Source organism: Emydura macquarii, unplaced genomic scaffold (genome assembly GCF_026122565.2).
Source record: "Emydura macquarii macquarii isolate MOO-44397 ecotype Brisbane River unplaced genomic scaffold, CSIRO-AGI_Emac_v2 contig_1253, whole genome shotgun sequence".
Lineage (NCBI taxonomy): Eukaryota > Metazoa > Chordata > Testudines > Chelidae > Emydura > Emydura macquarii.
Window position 1 is genome coordinate 99341476 of NW_027131390.1, and position 18707 is coordinate 99360182.

Sequence of the window (18707 nt, forward strand, 5' to 3'; positions counted from 1 at the left end):
CATCTTTCCACTTGATGGTACCGTAGGATGAGAGCTCCCAGAAACAAACAGCTGATGTGGTATTGGGTGCTGCACTGATGGGGAGTCGATGACAACGTGGGAGTGATTTCCTGCATCTCTGGGGAAACCGGCACTGCTGAAGACAACAAGTCCCTTGTTGCCACAAATGCCTCTGATATAGTTGGTACTGGAATGGTCTCTGTTTGGTGGGTAACCAAAGAAGTCAGCACCGTAGAGGTTGAAATTGTTGCTTCAGGTACCAAACTCGACCGTGCCTGCCCCGGAGCTGGAATCAATGGTGTTCCTTAGCTGATGATCTAGACAAGGAGTACTCAGATTCAGGATGCAAGTTACTTGATCCTCCATCCCCCTTTTTGCTGGGCTTAGGAGCTGGAGATCTTTCCCTTCTAGCCTCTTCCTTAGAAGCTTTATGCTTCTTCCTCGGCACCAGATATTGTGACCGGTGCCAGGACTCCGCCAACATTGGTGGAGCGCTACTCACTGAAGCTGAAGTGGTCATCCTCCTTGCCAAACGGGAAGGCTCCAACGGTGGTCTCAGAGCAGCTTCCATCAAAAGAAACTTCAGCCTAGTCTCGCTGTCTTTTTTGGTCCTAGACTTGAAGTTCTTACAAATTTGACAACAGTCCGATACGTGAGATGTCAGCACTTTAAATAACGAGTGTGGGTCACTCACAAGCATCCGCTTGGAACAAGAAAAACAAGGCTTGAACCCTGGTGACTGAGGCATTCCTTTGTACCAAAACCAGAACCCCAAACGGGAACAGAAAAATAAACAAACTTTAAAACAAACTTAATCACTAACACAAGTATCTACAAAAAATAAGGCACACTGACAGCTTGCTAAGACAACAGATCCAACAACCATCATGGGCAGTAAGAAGGAACTGAGGGAAATCAGGGGCATCTCTGCCCTTTATGCTTGCTCGCAAGGATGCACGGTGGCAGAGGAGGTTCAAGCCACTTCAATGGGTACTACTGAGGGAAAAAGTTTCCAACAAGCATGTGCTCGGCACACACACAACTAGAGTGGAATGAACACGTGCAGTCACTCGAAGAAGAAACCGTGGATGATGGTATCCAAAGGAAGAATTCCTCCCATAATATTTAACTATGATTCCAGTGTGTAGTGTGACAAGCAATAGTTTGTCATTATAGAAGGTGACAATCCTGAGAACGTTCCATATCTAAACACATTCTTTCCAAATCTTATGTTCTTTCAGATAAAATTAGGCTTAGATGTTGTCCTATTTTGTCGTTTATTATTTAGAGCACAAGCATCCTAGTATTTCACAGAAACATGGAAAGGCAAGGCTCCTGCTTTCTGAAGATCTTACAATCTAAGGACTAATTCTGCAATTGATAGCACACAGGCAGATGGCTGCAAACTATCATTTGTAGGACTGGGGCCAGAATTCTTATTCTCTTCATCTATAAATATTTATAGAACAGAAGCTATCTGGAATATTATGGGAGCTACAATAATAAACATCTTAAGAAGAAAGTAAAAGAAACACTGCCACCAAAGTCCTGCACTTTGTGACAAATCCACCGTCTACATTACTTATCTAAAAAGCACTGTCTATTTAGACTGTAAACTCCTTAGTCCAGAGACTAGCATCTTCTTCTACAATACATTTTGTAAAGCACCAAGCTTACTGCAGAGGCTTCTTAAATGCTATTCCAAAAACATGGCATGAATCTTTGTTCATCTGTAAAATTGCTTTCATATCAAATTTGTTAGTTTTCAAGTGAAAAGATGCTGGGCCTGATTCTCCATTCGGTTACAGCAGTCTTTGACCACTGTGACGCCATCGACTTCAGTGTATTTACACTAGTGTAAAATTAGTATAAAGGAATAGAGAATCAGATATGGGTTTTTTTCTACCCACTTGTGCCACAAACTCAAGCTGGAATCTGAAAGTAAAGCTGGGTTCTTTCTAACTCAGACATCATCAGTAATAAAGATTCTGCAGTTAGATCTGTGATAACAATTCCATTGATGATGCACAAACCAGAATGGAAGAGGCAGCTCACTCTCCCAGAGTGCATGGGCTCTGCTGTATTAACAGGAGTGTAAAGTGTGAAGTAAAATCTTATTGTTATTAAGGTAAGTGAATATGACTGAATACATATAAAAACCTGATCTCTTGTATAAGAAAGTGCCATTTTTCTGATGTAAGCTGAACTTTACTAATTAACTACTGTTTGTTTTGATTAAAGAGGCAAAATATTCCTATCACCAAGTGCAGACGCCAACTGAAACACATTAAACATTCAAATGTCCAATCCTTACTGTTCTGTATGAAGTAATACTAGCAAACTGACACATAAGCATTTGTTTGGAGCAAAATTATATAAACACTCTTAATGGCATATTTCTGCAATCTTTCAACAGTGTTGTAAAGAGGAAAGCAGTAAATTACCTGGAGGAGGGGCGTATGTTCTCTGAAATCCAGCTCTGCACACTAAGCTGCAGAACTGAGCAGGAACACGCTGGTACAATCGATGACATATTTGCTTGCTAATATTTTTTCCTTCTACACATTTTTTAATCCGTTGGAAGGCAGTTGATAAAACAGGATTATGTATTTTTTCTATCTGTAATACAAACAACAATAGCGTAGTATAAATAGACAGGTATAGACCCATACCATTGAAAGCATACGCTGTCACTCGTCTAACTTATGGTCTTCAATCTACCAAGCATTTTTTTTCATTTTGAACTAATCCACAGTACAGCCAGCATATATGTAACGTGTGCGACTGCTCAGGAGAAAAAGAACCATGACCCCAGTGCTGCTCATTGAAGACAACAGGCGCATCATTATGCCCTCTTCCAGTGATTTCTAATGGATGAGTTGCGTTATACAGATGTAGGTAACAACCATAAATGTTAATGAGAGTTGGGTATGTGCTTAGGACCTGATCCTGCCAGTGGCTGAGTGTGTCCTGTGAGAGTCCTGACTTCAGTGAGAGTTAAAGTTACTCAATCTCTCACAGGATCAGGTCCACACTGAGAAAAGCCTTTGATCTGAATTATGTCTTTAAAGCACAGCTCTGCAGGAGGCATTGTGCCTCAAGTAAGCACTGAATTTTGGGGGAGAATGACCACTGCAACACCCTTGAAAAGGTGCACAGGAGTATATGAGATACTATACTGGGGTAGACCCATGGTCCATCTAGACCAGGAGCCTGACTATGACATTAGCCAACACCAGATGCCTCCGGGTAAGGTGCAAGAACCCTAGTTATGGAATAACTTGTCTATAGAAGAGGTTTCTTCCTGACCCACTCAATTAGAGGTTAGTGTTTGCCCTGAAGCATGAGGGTTTATGCCCTTTCAAGCTTCTGTGTTTCTTTCTTGTTTGTTTAACTAATTTATCTACTGGAACTGTGAATATTTCATATCCATAGCACTGTGCAATCCTGTTTTGAATCCTGCTGAGTTCTTGGCCTCAATGATATATTGTGGCAATGAATTCCACAGGCCAACTGTACATTGTGTAAAAAAGCATTTCCTTTTGTCAGATTTGCTGCCTTTCAATTTAATCCATTATCCCTTGTTCTTGTATTATGAGACAGTAAATAGATGTGCCCCCGATTTACCTTCTATACATTATTCTGTATATTGTGATATATCAAGGGCAGAGGGTGGAAGGAGAGTATGCGAAGGGAGATATATCAGCCTTAGGATGATTAGGGCTTTATTCCCTGCAGCCTAACTGAAGTTATGAGGGGGCAATTAGGAGCCAGCTGGTGCTCCATTAAAGGACTCTGCCCCAAACACACAGGGCACAAGCTGGAGGAAGCAGAGGTGTTGGGCAGTGCAGAGTGGAGCAGATTGGAGTAGCAGAAGCAGATTGGAGTAGCGAAGTGTGGGAGAGTGGAGGAACCCCAAAAAGGAGGTACTGAGCCCAGCAAGGGGCAGCAAGGACAGAGGGCCTGAGAGGCCAGAAGGACTGAGGGGGGAAAGTAGCCCAGGGGAAGAGGCTGCAGCTCCAAAATACAGAGCAAGCAGTCTAGAGCTGCTGGTCATAGGGCCCCTGGGCTGGGACCCGGAGGAGCGGGTGGGCCCGGGTCCTTACCCCCTCCCACAGGGAAGACGGGGTCACGGGCACTCTCCTGGCCCCCCAACAGGAGCGAAGCACGTGATCCACTAACAGGGAGCCGGCCATCGGCCACAATATCGTTATCATGTGTCCTCTGTATCATCTCCTCTCTAAATGAAATAGTCCCTGTCTTTTCAGTCTCTCTTCCAATAAGACACAGAAATGCCAATGCACTTGACCAGGGTCATATAGTGAGTCAATGACAAAACTAAGAACAGAACCTAAGAGTCCTGGCTTCTAGTTACCTGCTATAGACAATGCTCCCTCCTCCCCACAGAGAACATATCTACTACATAGGCTTATATTTCTCTATGTTTATGCTGTACATCTTCATGTTCCTTTCATGCACTAAAGTAGAGCTTGGAACCTATTACTACATCAGGAGCAGAATCAGCCCCTTGATCCCTGAGAATTCACTATAACTGAGAACTTGGGGCTGCAAAATATAATGCAAAATATATAAAATATAATCTGTTTTGTGGATGTGGATATCTGAGGACCATTTCTAGCGGATCACGGTCAGATGGTCACAGAGGTCCGGACCTTTGTGACTTCTGGGGCAGGGCTGGAGCAGCTGCCAGCCAAGGGTGCAGCGAACAGCTGATCAGCTGTTAGGTAGCTGGCAGGGCTCAACAGCTGATCAGCTATTAGGCAGGTAGGGCTCATCAGCTGTTTGGGCCAGCTAATGGAGGGCTGCTGGTGCCAAAACAGCTGATGTGCAGATGCGGGTAAATCTAAAGGAGGGAGGGTCGATTGCGGGTCGGGTGAAAGTTTATTCCTGCAAATGCAGATCCACATATTTGTATCCGCGCAGGGCTCTACATATGGTACCTTTTGAAAAGACAAATGAGGATTTAACTGCATTTTTCTGAGTGATCAACTGTAACCTTTTTTAAAGAATCATCTTAATTGAGCAATAAATCTAGGTTTCATTTGCAATTTCACTAAAGTTCATTCAAGTATTATAAGGAGATATTTGCTTTTGATCTTGTTCTTTTTTTAGAAAACGTATCCCTCTGAATTCCACCCAGGTTCTTGTAAATGTCTGATACCTTAAGATTCCTTCAGATTCATTTTACCAAGGACACGCTCTTTACCTTGAGAACACGAAGCCCAGCTTTTTCAAACTGCCTTTCTCGGTCCTTGAATTCCTGATAGTCTGATGCTACTGGTGAGATCTGGTAATGCATTTTGGTATCCTTTGTCTTGTCTCGGAGTCTTTCTGGAGGATATTCAGTTTCCAGTTGGCCTGGATACAAGTAGCAGGATATTTAATAATAATGAAGACTTTCAGCTTGTAAAACTCACTCTAAATGCAGCAAAGTCAGTGGAGGAGGAAGTTAATATTTTATTTTGGTTGCTTAGTTAAGAAAAAAGAGTGTTATATATTCTCCAAAGCAAGCTTTTCAGTCACTTGGTCAAGGCTCCTCCTTTCCAGAGACTTTTGATGAGGGCCGTGATGACTTAGGAGTCCTATTGAAGAAAGTTGGGATACTCTTTATTCTTTTGTGCTGTAAGGGTTAACTGGTTATTGCCAGTAGGTAATGAATTTACTGCTAAATTAGTTTTAATTTTAAGGTTTTTGTTTTAAAAACATCACAGCCACTTGGGGCCTGATCCAGAGCTCACTGAAGTCAGTGGAAAAGCATCTGTTGAGTCCAGTGAACTTTGGATATGGACATGACAGAACCTTTTTTACTCTCTTGTACATTTAAATAAGATAACTATCAGATATAGACATTCTTAACTGACTCAACTTTGCTAAAGACTTTACAGCTTATATTTAAATTTGCTGACTATATTATGCCTGTTAAATCAATTTCTGCTAAAGGAACCAATGAAAGGTCAGAAGATCCACAGGCTGTATCATCTCCATTATATATATCTGCATTTGTGTATCTATCTTGTACAGTGGAACTCATCTTAAATGATCATCCAAATGACCAGGAAAAATGGTTGCCTAATAGGGGTGACTTTTAACCACAGGCCAAATAAAATCAAGCTGGAAAAAAGGACTATTTCAAAGACAGGAAGTTGCCCATTAAGGTAGTATTTGGTACAGGTTTCAAATTCATTCTTATTATAACTCCACTGAAATCAATTGACTTCAGTAATTTCTATATTGAAGTCAAAAGGCCTGATTCTCTCCCACAAGAGCAAATATAAGACCCTGACAGCAATAGGTCTACCAGAAAGGGAGTTGCAGCAAGCAACCTACAAAGTACGCAGGACCAGCTCAGCAATATATGCACTGATTCAACATATCTCCCATGGAGCAGCAGCTGGCTGGGCCTTCAGGCTGCCTTTCCTAATGGAGCCCCAGAGTGAGGCCTGGCTGTACAATCACGTCTGCCTCAAACAGCATAAACTGCAACCCACTGGAATCTTGCCCAGTGAATCAACTGGCGTCAACAAACTAACACACGTCTTTCAAGGGTTTGCATAGCGCCATTACCATAGTATGTAAGCACACAGATTAATCTGATCCTACTGTATGTTCATCAGGCGTACAAACTAAAATACAAGCTCATCTAAATATGTAACACACATACATATTCTCTGCTTCATATTTGTTTTTAGTCATTTAATCCCACTGACCCTCTGACTGCAGCAGCTCCTTCTGTTTGGCTGTATTATCCTCTTGCACATCACACAGTAAGTTTTCAATCAGGAGCAGCGCATCAATTACAGCACTAGGAGGACCTTGAATCTCTAATCTTGCCTTTCCACCAACCACTTCTTCCGATATGGATACACCAAAACGCTGCAGACGAGACAGTTCTGCGTGATCTTTTTTGCTAAGGTTAAAAATGTGATTGTTTTCTATAACGATACGGTGACTTTCCTGGACTTGCATGATGTTTTTGATCCATATTTTTGCTGCTTCCAATGTTTCACAGCGGTTTCCAACAAGTTCAATGGCTGGTTCAGTATTTTTATTCTCTGTTTCAGCTTGTCTGTCTAAGCGTGACCCTGAAAGAAATACTGTTCAGACAAGTGCAATTGGTAGACTGAAAAGTTCACAAGTGCTGTCACAAACTTCTATATGCAGCCTGAGACTTTACAGCACAAGGAAACCTTACTGCCTTTCTGGTACAGTCAGAATGGGGATATTATGATAGACACTAAGGCAGTGGTGCCAAACTTTTCCTGTTGTGCCCCCACTCACCACTAATGGAATCTGTCCGCACCCCCTCTCCATTAATGCACAGCCAAGGCTTCCTCAGCAAGGGAGCTTGCATGGAAGGCAGAGCTGGGGGGATATAGAAACTGGGGATGGGGGAGGAGCTGAGGCTATAGGCGGAGCTGGCCTGGGGGTGGAGAGAGAATGAGGGCAGATCTGGGCTTGGCGCAGAGTAGAGGGCGGAGTAGAGCTGCAGCTGGGGGTGGAGCTGGGCTGGGCGCAGAGCAGGGGACGGAGTGGAGCTCTGGCTGGAGCTGGGCTAGGAGCAGAGCAGGGCTGGAAGCGTGGCGCTCCCTCCCCACCCCCTGTGGAGGCTGACCTAGGCCCTGCCATGTGCCCCACCAAAATGTTCCTCTGCACCCACCACTCCCACAGTTTGGGGATCACTGCACTAAGGGGTAGATTTTTAAAGATACAAGTGGCAGGTGGGCGTCTAACGCCCATTAACTTTCAATTCTGCCTTTGAAAATCTCCCCGTAAGGGCCTAATTCTGAGCCTATTAAAGTCAATGACAAATCGCTCATTGATTTAAGTGGGACCAGGATTTGACCCTAGTAATAATTAAGAAATACAGTTTGATCCCAGGTATATAGCATCATTATATTTTGAAGTCAAATTAAATGGTAGCTGTACTTCTGTGAACCATTTAGAAACTTGTTCTTCAGTTTCATGTTTTTCCACGTTCCTCTAATGTGGGATTTAAGCAGAAGTTGCTATTTCAGGAGACACTGGAGATGATGAAATTAAATATTTACACAGACTGAAAATGTAAAGTTTGCTTTTAAAAGTCTCTAGTTATGAACGTTTTTGTGTTAAGAGAATACACTGTAGTTCTACAGGGAAGTGAAGGAGAGGGCACTGTCTTACTTACAAAGGCACCCTTTTAAATCGCTTCTGGTATTTGGCTTGGGAAAAATGAGGTACCTTTTGCATTTTAACTATATTTGTGTTCTCCCTGGGTTGTTTTTTTTTTTGTTTAAGGTTTAAGTAGGATGTAAATGAGTGCTAAAATCATTGCTTTGCATTGGCTAGCTAGAATATGTTTGAAATGACAACATTCTCAGCTTGTAATAAAGAGTCCTATGATGGAAATGGCAATAGGCTGGACTGCTGCCTGCTATAATTAAACACAGGAGACACAATGCAAATACAACTCCCCTGCCTACAAGGGAAGCAATGCCACCCCATGACACCATCCTCACCTCCCTTGAACTTAAATTTTACCCTCTGGCGCCAGGGGCCCAATCACGTCATACATTGTGCAATCAACTCCCACTGACTGCAGTTGATACTGACAGTGCTCAGCATGTCACAGGTCCAGGCCCTAACCAAAAGCTGAACAAAACTGTACTGGAAACTTCAAAGCGGTAACTAAATACAGGCCACTGCCTGTTGCAGGTGCAGATTTTACTGTGTTAATTAAACATATACAATAAGCTCTGGAACTCTGTAGTAGCTAAAATGCACTCAGTCGAGGTTCCCAAAGTTTAATTATTTTTTTAAAGTTAAAGTCAGGTGCACTAAACTTCTGGGCATGGTTCTAGGAAAACTCTGAGAAAAAATAAGGAAACAACTTTCAGCCCTGGATTATGTCTGTTTCCAACAGCATAACGCAGAGATATGTGCAGGGGGCACCTTCCCTCCCTCAGAGGTGGGGTGCCGCAGGGAGCGACTCAGGCCCATCATACCTAACTTAAAGGTTAGGTTCTGTTGATCTTTCTCTTGATTTGAACTGGTTAAAGTTTATTTTCATTCATTGGATCAGTGACAATCAACTAGGCTGAGGAGAGGACTGCTTAGAGAATTTCATGGCCACTAACGAGACTTGTAGCTATTCAAGCCAGAATGCATAAGGGTAATTAAAACCTGTGCTTCAGGGTCAGAAAGGAACTCCTCTTGCCCCAAAAAAGGCACTGCACATCTGGCTAGGTGAGTTACTGGAAGCCAGAAGAGCCCCCTTCTTCTTAACCATCAACTACCCAAATACTGGTGGGGGCAGCAAGGACCTGAGTCTGGTCTTAGAAATCCTATCTTTGACACAAGGACGGTGCTGATCGTGTGCTTTATCTGTATCTTACTCACCCTTTGTGCTCCTTACTTACCCAAATCATCACGTTTGTTGCGTTCCACGTCCTTTCCCAGTTTCCTTTTCACTGAATCAAACTTTGTTTGGAAAGCCTTGAAAAAGAAAAATTTAGAATCAGTTCACAACCATCTATGGGTCAAACCACTAAGAAATGAACAGAGTCCGTCTCTCCAGATTTCTGTTAGGTAAACAATTTTAGTCAGTCTCCTTTCATACAGGGCCTAATGCTGGTCTCCTGTGCCAAGCCTGGTTCCAGGGCTTTGTACTGGGACATGGATGGCATCCTCCTCAGTTCCATCTGGAGGTAGTATGTTCCATATGGAGTTCCAGTTGCATATGGAGGTAGACTGGGGCTGTTGTTATAGCTTATGGACAGAAGCAAAAACTGCCCATTGCTCTCTTCTACTTGCAGTTTTATGCTGATGGATCCATGCTGTGCCCTGATGCACTGTCTATCCCACTATCTAACTCATCAAACTCCTCTCCATAGCTTCATGTGGGAAGCCACTGAGGAGCACTGCTCCGTGCTGGGCAGTGGGTTTGGGCTTCCTGCAGACTGGCCTCCCTCAGCAGTGAAAACACAATATTCCTGTTGTTTTTCAGCCTTGAAGGCCTGAGGCGGGGAGAGACAGGCTTTGATACATTAGTGAAACAACTGGCATTGTGAGCATGTGGTCCAAGGAAACACTGAGACAAATGATAACCAAATGTAATTTGGCAGAGTTCTGACATACGGAAAAATGATAAAAAATCATCTTCAGAAAACCACTGTGAAAAGTACGTTGCAAATTAATACTATATTAGAAAATAAGATTTTACACTGAACTATACTGACAAAAAGGTGAAGAAACTGCACTGCAGGTCTACAGCAGAGATGAACAAAAGTCAGCTGTAATTACACTTGAAAACTCTTATTGTAAGTATTTCTAAAACTGAGGGGCAATGTCAGAGTTTACATGAAAGGTGGTGTAAGTTACATGTCAATGAATGTCTGTAAGTTGGTTTATCTGAATCTAGGTATCAAAATTGACGTAACGTACACATCAGTGGCATGGGAGAGATGGTGTGTCAGGAAAAGCAACTAACAGGAAAGAGCAAGCAGGTAGGAGTGGCTACACCTTTTTCCAGTCCTTAAGCCTGTAAGTTATATTCAGACTCCCATACACCCAGTTATCGATACCGCATTACACTTCACATCTGAATTTGGTTCTGAATATGATTTGAATGTCTATGATAGCCTTTCAAGCAGAAGCAAGAGCATAACGTAGGCTTTTTGCCAGCCCACACTATTGCTCTGTGTGTTACTTTTGCTACAATATACAGGTTCACTCCTCACCTCTGGAAGTCAGTGGGAGTTTTGGATTCAATGAGAATAGGATCAAAGTTTATATTTTTATAATACATGGCTACCTAAAACAGCCACATAGAAATCACTTGGGCCAAATTATCTGCTGACATAAACTGGTACAGTTCCATTGAAATCACCAAGAGAGAATGTGGCCTCATCTACCATGGAAGGCCAAGTCCTTTGTGACAATACATCGCTACAGGAGATGATGTGACAGAATTTGCTAAATGCATTTCCCGTGGCATAACTTCAGTAGAAGTACTTCAGAAGTCTCCAAGTAAGTGGGGAGCAGCATCTTCACTGTATACTCCAGGCCAGCCCAAGAACTGCATGAGGCCTAAGTGACAGCCATGCTGTTGGGGCTACCGATAGGAAGGCAATTAAGTAAGCTCCCCAGGGGACTGATGGATTTCCAGTCAGAATTTGTCTGAAGTTACTGCCAGATGAACCAGGAGAGATACCTCTCTGCACATTTTCCATCCCTCAGAGCCATGCAGCAGGGAGAAAGCGGGCAACTGGGCAAAAGAGGGGAAAGCACTCTACAAAGCTAGCCTAGAATTCACATTCCCTGAGAATTTGCTTCTCATGTAGGCTGACTCCTGTCCCTTGCCAGGATGCCATTTATTCATCCCTTTCAGGGGCAGATGTCAATCAAATTCCCAGTCCAAACTTGCCAGGTGTGATCTTCCCCTGGGTTTAGTCACAAGACAGCAACATGTGACACACTATAGTAAAGTAGATAAGTGAGAGGCAAACACATACATCAGATGCTTGCTACTCATTTTTACAAATGGTATGTATAGTTTGTGGTATATAAAGTACTTTAGCTTGTAGCAATACACAGAAACTTTCTTCATGGTTATAGTGGGTTCTACTTATAGTTAACACTAAATATTTTACCTTATAGACATCACTGTTATATGGATGGATCACAAAAGACACATCTGTCTTCTTCCCAGGATGTTCCTTTGCAAAGTTTAAAACTTCATCAATCATAATATCTGCTACTTCATCCCCTGTCAAATTTAACACTTCAGTCTCAAATGCAGGGAAGGAAACTGAAGGAAACTTATGCTCCTGAATCTTAAGCAAACATCTTGACATTGTAGTTTTTAGTACCTGCAGAAAAAAAAGGAGAGTTTTTTTACCTCACTCTACTTTTTGACATGAAAAAGAGAAGTGAAAATCCACTGTAACTGAACATCACCATGCGTGAATCACTGATGCTTTCTGATGACCATACTACGTGGAGCACAGACTTGCAGGCCAGATCGTATCCTTTTGTGACTATGTATTTCTCATCTGGAGGAAGTTTTTGTAACTCAGATAGAAAGTCCGTCTGAAGAGATGGGCCTGCTTTTTTCAGAATTGCTCTTGAAATGTTTCCTCTTGAGAGATCACCTCTTGAGAGATCATTCACAAGTACAAAATTAACAATAACTGCAGTCTGGAAGAAAAGAACACAAGCTCTCAGTATATTTCACTGCTGCTAAATGCATATTTTACTTGCACTGAAGTCAGATCCCCACTTCAAAAGTACCTGTGCAGCTGGTGGAGTTTTTCCTTATAAAAAAGCCACCCCACCCAAACACTCCCCCTTTTAAGGTATGTCTACACTGCATGCTTCTTTCTGTGGCATGTAGAGAACATAACAGCGTAGCGCTCCCCCACCCCCACAGTGAGGCATGGCTTAGGCATGTAAAGACACAGTTGAAGGGTGTGGTTATGTACACAAATACATCACCTACATGCCTTCTACTCACCCAAGCTGTGCCTCCCTGCCCTCCCCATCTACACTGCTATTTTTAGCAGTGCAGTGTCACTGCCTCCCTGCTGCTGGAGCTTTTCCCGCCATAGGGAAAGACTCTATCAGCCAGGCAGGGAAGGCACAGCAGGGAAAGACTCCACTATCTTCCCATTGCTGGCGCCTTTCCCCTCCAAGTGGAAAGGCAGAAGGCAGGCAGCTAGCTGCCTTCCTGTTCTTAGAGCCTTTCCTCACTGCAGTAAAAGGCTCTGGCAGCAACGAGCTGCTGAAGCTTTCCCCTGTCTCCTCTTGCCAGAGCCTTTCACTGGCATGAGCAGATACACACTGCAGCAAGCAGTGCATGCAGCAGACGTTTCACTGTGGCACATAGCTATACGTAGTCTACACAGGTGGGGTGTGGTGTAGATATAGCCTCACTGCCAGCCACATTAATAGCCCTCACCATCCTGTGTATGCAGAAGGAATTGCAAAATTATGTCTGTCTTCTGTGCAGGAACGCTATGGGAGGATGGAAATCCCTGAGCTTTCTCCTTCTGCCCATCAGAAATCCCTTAGGCCTGCTGTAATTTGGAACTAAATTTGCAAAATGCAAAACTTTTGCTTATGGTATTTTGATCACAGGAAAAATGAGTCTAACCTTAGCTTGATTGTTTAAGAGTAACTAAAAATACAAGGCTCTGGGCTATACCCATTCCATTGCTCGGAAGGTATATAACTTTCTATAGTCAGTTGAAGACCTTTTTCCCGCATCGACTAAAGGTCATAATTGCTGCCTTTTATTTCCACATCTATAAAAAAAACTTCTTAAGGAGTCAAGATGTTTCTTTAACACACAAGGTATGGAAAATTCTGTAAAATACAGTATTTTTTAGAAACAGACTATCATTAAAGCTGTTAAAGAATGGCCCCAGTTTGGCCCCATTCTTTCTCATTCACTTGTCAATTGCCATCACTAACTCTCATCCTCCCCCAGCCAGGACAATTCTTTGTCTCCTAAATCACTGTGCATCCTGTAAAGACTCTGTTCTATGGGCCAGGTTACAATTACATCCTTACATTAAAGCTCTGATGCAGCTTCCAATCTAATTACCTTTTCTGGTTTGCTCATAACTAGGATTATCATGTTTTTTACCAGATTTCCCAGTTATAAGCAGTTAAATAGGTCTATTTAAATCACATACTGGTAAAAGATGATGTGTGCATTGTTTTTAGAAAATATCTTCAGCTGTGGCAGTATATGCTGAATGCTCCAATTGTGAGACTCAGAGGAACATTTGTTCCATTCCATAAAAAAAAAAAGCAGGACGTGATTGGAGCTAGGAGAATAAACTTCTAAAAGTACATTAAAAATGTTAACTATTAAAATATTACATTAAAAAAGTAATGTTAACATAGAATAAAGTTATTGACTGCCCTGACTCAATCTGTTGTTCTCTTCTATCCTCTCATTGCAGGGCTCACTCAGAGAGAAAATTGAAACTTTTCAAAACTCAGTAGCCATATTATGAGACACTTGGGTATGTACTGTATTGCTCCACTGATTCTAATGTGGGGTAGCTAAAAAAGGCAAGAGAACAAGATGCATATTTACTGGATCAATACAACATGCCCTCTAATCTCTCAGAGTACAATCCTGCAAGGTGGTGGGATGCAACTCCACGCTCAGCACTTCACAAGATTGGGCCCTTCGTGCTCCATTGTGAAGACTTACTTGCTGATCTTCAATGTATCCTCTTTTGATGTGTAGGCGAAGACCATTGATTGTGATGGAATCTGGAAGCTGGTTTGCTGAAGCTGGTGGAGTCTCTTGAAATGAGTTGATGTCACTCTTGCCCAGCAATTCTTCACAGGCCTTTTTCATTGCTGCAACTGTGGGCTCAGCAATGTTCACCAAGTGGATTTCTTTAAACCAGCCAGGTAATGGTTTATAATTCTTTATGGTGTGTACGATCACACGAGCACATAAATCTACTGGGAAGCCAAAAATTCCTGAGCTCACTGCAGGGATTGCCACAGACTTTATATTATTCTCTGGAGCAGTAACATATTTCAGCACATTTATAATGGCTGCCTCAAGTGTGTGACAACATCTCTGACTGTCATATTGAGACCATCTTGGACCTACAGCGTGGATAACTTTCTTACAGGAAAGCCTGCCTCCACCTGTTACCGCTATTTGGCCAGTGCTGAGCTTTCCATAGCACTCAATATAACGTTTACTCTCTTGTTCAATTTCTGACCCACCAGCTTTCATAAGGGCAAGAGCAAGGCCTCCAGTATGATCCAGACGTTCATTGGCTGCATTCACCAAAGCATCAGCATTATGTCTTGTCATATCATCTATCCAAACAGATATCTCAGTTCCTTCCTTCAGGCTTTTCCTGTATACTTCAGGAGGACATCTTATACCCTTAAGGAGAGAGATGCAACCAAACTTCTTCTCAATGAGATCATGTAGACAGCGCTCTCTTCTCGTAAGGATTTCATAAAAATCTCTGCTGATGGGAATTGTTAAGCTCTCCTCTGTATCCATGCTGGACACTAGATTATAAAACAATTTGAAGAGAAATGCGGTGATCCAATGTCAAAAACATTTTTAATGCAGAGCATATTTTAATTATTTACGGATCATTCCCTTTGTCATAGTCTTCTCTTCTCATATTCTATCTCAGAGGCACAGTAAGGATAGACAGTTTTTGGCTTCTTTACCAGTAAAGCAAGGAGGCAAAGGCCTTGCGAGGGAGAGCTTCCTTATACAAGCCTAGCCTGGCCCCATTCTTGCTCATTCTCTTGTCAAGAGTCATCCCTTTAACTCTCCTCCTTCCCCTGCCCAGGACAATTCTTTGTCTCCTAAATCAATGTGCGGTCTATAAAGACACTGTCCTATGGGCCGGGTTACACTTACACCCTCATCTTTGTTCTAATCAGGTGACATTCCCTGACTTCCCAGGAGGAACTCTTCTTCCTTCCTCTGTCCATGTGGACTTCCCTGTCTGGATGGTCCCATTATCCCATGCTTCTTCAAGGCCTTCTCTCCCTCCCTCCATCCAATCCTTTATGTATCACCACTGATGTGAATTTCAGGGAGCTGGGGAGTACATTTTGATTGTGAGGAACAAAAGAGGCTCAGCATCAATATTCTAGAGCTGCCAGATATCCACCTCATCCTATAAACCTGTGAACACTTGGTTTTCCAGTCCCATGTTCTCATCCACTAGGCTCACTCTTTAGTTCGGCAGCTGCTCACAGGCCCTCCCTTTGAGCCCACAGCAGTCACATTCTCCCTACAAGTTTGAGAAGCTCTATAGGAAAAGAAAATGGGCCACCATCTCATTTCACAGAAGCCACCTAACAGATGTCAGATCAACAATTTTTTATCACAACCCACTGGGAGTGGATCAGAACTAGCAATGTAGTGTCTTTATATCATTAATCCCCTGAACTATATAATCCTCTGTGTTGGTAGATTTCTATAGAACTGCATACAGTATATATTTTGTTAATTTGTTTGTGTAAATCCTTACCACTTGCATGAGTTGACCTCACTTTTCAGCTGTGCTACAGACCTATTTCTCCCCACAGTTATAGTCTAAAAATAGACTGTTCTGCATCTCATTGTTAGTAAGGTGCACTGAATTTAAACTGTTTTCCATCAAAGTGTCTTTTCTTTAGCACATCTGTACTATACTTTCAAAAGTGTGGGGAAACCACATAAAACTAATTAAACATTGAATTGACATCCTTGTCCGGGTCGTACATTTTGGTTTGCTTTCAACTAAAACCACTTGCATACTTTCAAGTTAACTTGTTTTAGCTGCAGTGATATTTCAGTTCAAAGAAGAAGGGGATAAATTAATAAATTCTAATCTGCTCCATAACATGAAAAGAGAGAAGCTTACCTGAATCGTAATCCTCCTCGGGGGTCTCTGGATTGGATGTCTGTGTAATAATACAAAAAGGAAAAAAAAATAAACATATTATATTATATATAAATATTACATAACATTATATAACATATTACACACACACATATATATATTCTAGTAGGCATGTGCATTATTTTTCAAAGCTTTATAATTTAGCCAATGTGGGCAGATTTTCACAAAAATGGCAAAAGACACATCCCTGACACAAAGGCCATTTCCCTGCCAAATTTCAAGTCCCTGTTCCAAAGCCTGGGAGAGCTAGAGCTTTTCAAAGAAAAGGTCACCTGAATTTTCTTAATATTGAAAGGCAATGTATTTTCCCTAGCCTTTTTCTTGGAAATGGCTGAACCATTTTGGCTGAAATGTTCCCAAAAAAATTCAGCCTGACAGACACCCATCATGGAAAATTTCTGCTAGAATGATTAAAGACTGGCAGAGTTACAAGCAAGTGAAACCATGGTCTTATAATGGAAAATGTTGGGCAAATTTAATAATAGGCTGTGCTACCAGCTCCACCTATAATATATATACACACACGCCCGCACACACACATTCATACATAATACTTAACAGATGTACACTGGAACTTCCACAAACCATTGTTCAAAAACGTTTGTGAACTGATTCCTGTTATTTCAGGCTATGATATTCCTTGGAAAAGGGCCAAAATTGTGGAGCCCAAACCCAAACAAAGGGCTTCCGCACAACTCTGGGGCTGGGCATGTGCTGGGAGGGAGATGCAGCGAATTTTACAGCTTTCCCTCTGCCTGTATGTACAGGCCACTTTTGCCTGAAAAATCCCCATGTCCACAGGGGATTTCACAGTTTATTTCCCTGGCTGTGTAGCCAGGTTACACACTAAGAAAGTGTCGTCCATTGGCTCCTTCGCTCTAAATCAGTAATCTCCGACCCTCCACTATCCTTTCTTATCCCCTTAAATACCCTGACTCCGGCACTTTGCCCCCGAATAAATCTTTGGCTCTCCTTTCTTTCTAGTCACTTACCAGCATCTTCATCATGTTCCCCATCTTCAAGCCCCTCCTCCTTCCCACCCCCGCTGAGCGCTCTCCTCCCCTCCAGCTCCAGCACTTACCAGCCTAACTGCCCTTCCCCAACAGACTTTTCCTAATGCCCCTGGAATCATCCAGGTTGGTTGCCATGGAGGAATGTCAACAGGAGTCTGTCTACAGGCTCAGCAGCTTGATTCACACATTGACCCTCAACTGCTCTGCGAGGGGGGTAAATAGGATCGTAGGAGGGAAGGGTTCTGCAGATAGGAAAACACAGGCTAGAGGGTTCAAACCAAAATTTTCAAACCTGGGTGTCTCAGCAGGCTCTCAGATACCATGGAACTGGGCATCGTATAAGAAGATGGATAGATAGGGATTATAAATTGCCTGGTTAACTTCAAAGGGACCCGTGGGTGCTCCTTACCTCTGGTAATCAAGCCATTTGTGCTGGTGCCTCACTTTAGGCACTCAGTTTTGAAAATTTAGACTCAGTCATTTGTCTAAGATCACAGAGGGAGTCAGTAGCTGATTTTAATTCAAGAGTGTCTGGCTCCCAGACCACTAAATGCATTGCCTCTATGTATGGCATATAGCTTACAGCATAGATCAGTAGACCAGCGGTTCCCAAATTGTGGGTCGTGACCCCAATTGGGGTCGCTTCATCAGCAGATGGGGTCATGCCATTTTACAAAACGGCCTCCTCCGCGCAGCGTGACCTCACACGCACCGTATGCACAAGATCATGTCGCATGGGGGAAGCTATTTTGCTCTACAAAACAGCACCCTCCATGCAGCATGACCTTGCGTGCACCCTATCTCCCTATGTGTGTGAGGTCATGCAGTCCAGAGGACTCCATTTTGTAAAGCAAAATGGCATCCTCCTTGCGGCGTGACCTTGCACGTACAGTGCGTGTGAGGTCACACGGCAGGGAGGACACCACTTTTAAACGGCAACTTCCATGCTGTCTCGAGTAGTGGTTAACAACACATCTGAAAATGGGGTCATGCAGGGAAAATGTTTGGGAACCGCTGCTGTAAGCAACCAAGGAGCCAATGGAAATAAATGCTACAGAACTCTTCGCAGTCATGCCCAGGTGAGATTTTACTACTTCTGCTACATAAAGAAAGTTCAGCAAGGCAAAGGTCACCATGTACAGCTTGCAAAACTTCTCATCCTGCGAAGCATATTCAGCAGGGAATGAGCATCACAGGAGAGTAAGGTGTTAAATTAGCACACCCATTATTAATGTCTGTACTA

General features: G+C 42.7%; 1 protein-coding gene across 3 annotated transcripts in view; it reads right to left on the reverse strand.

Moving 5' to 3' along the window:
- The window catches only part of PARP9 (poly(ADP-ribose) polymerase family member 9), a 28227-nt gene that overhangs the window by 4478 nt on the left and 5042 nt on the right, over positions 1 to 18707 (reverse strand). For 2 of the 3 annotated variants that reach the window (XM_067549575.1, XM_067549576.1), the window contains 8 exons: positions 16413 to 16452; positions 14225 to 15054; positions 11956 to 12195; positions 11649 to 11867; positions 9417 to 9492; positions 6729 to 7115; positions 5228 to 5379; positions 2445 to 2619 (listed from right to left, as the gene is read on the reverse strand). In XM_067549575.1, the coding sequence (XP_067405676.1) occupies positions 2445 to 2619; positions 5228 to 5379; positions 6729 to 7115; positions 9417 to 9492; positions 11649 to 11867; positions 11956 to 12195; positions 14225 to 15046 (2071 nt within the window). In that variant the 5' untranslated portion in view covers positions 15047 to 15054; positions 16413 to 16452. The remainder of the gene's footprint in view (positions 1 to 2444; positions 2620 to 5227; positions 5380 to 6728; positions 7116 to 9416; positions 9493 to 11648; positions 11868 to 11955; positions 12196 to 14224; positions 15055 to 16412; positions 16453 to 18707) is intronic. The other variant, XM_067549577.1, reaches the window with a different exon arrangement.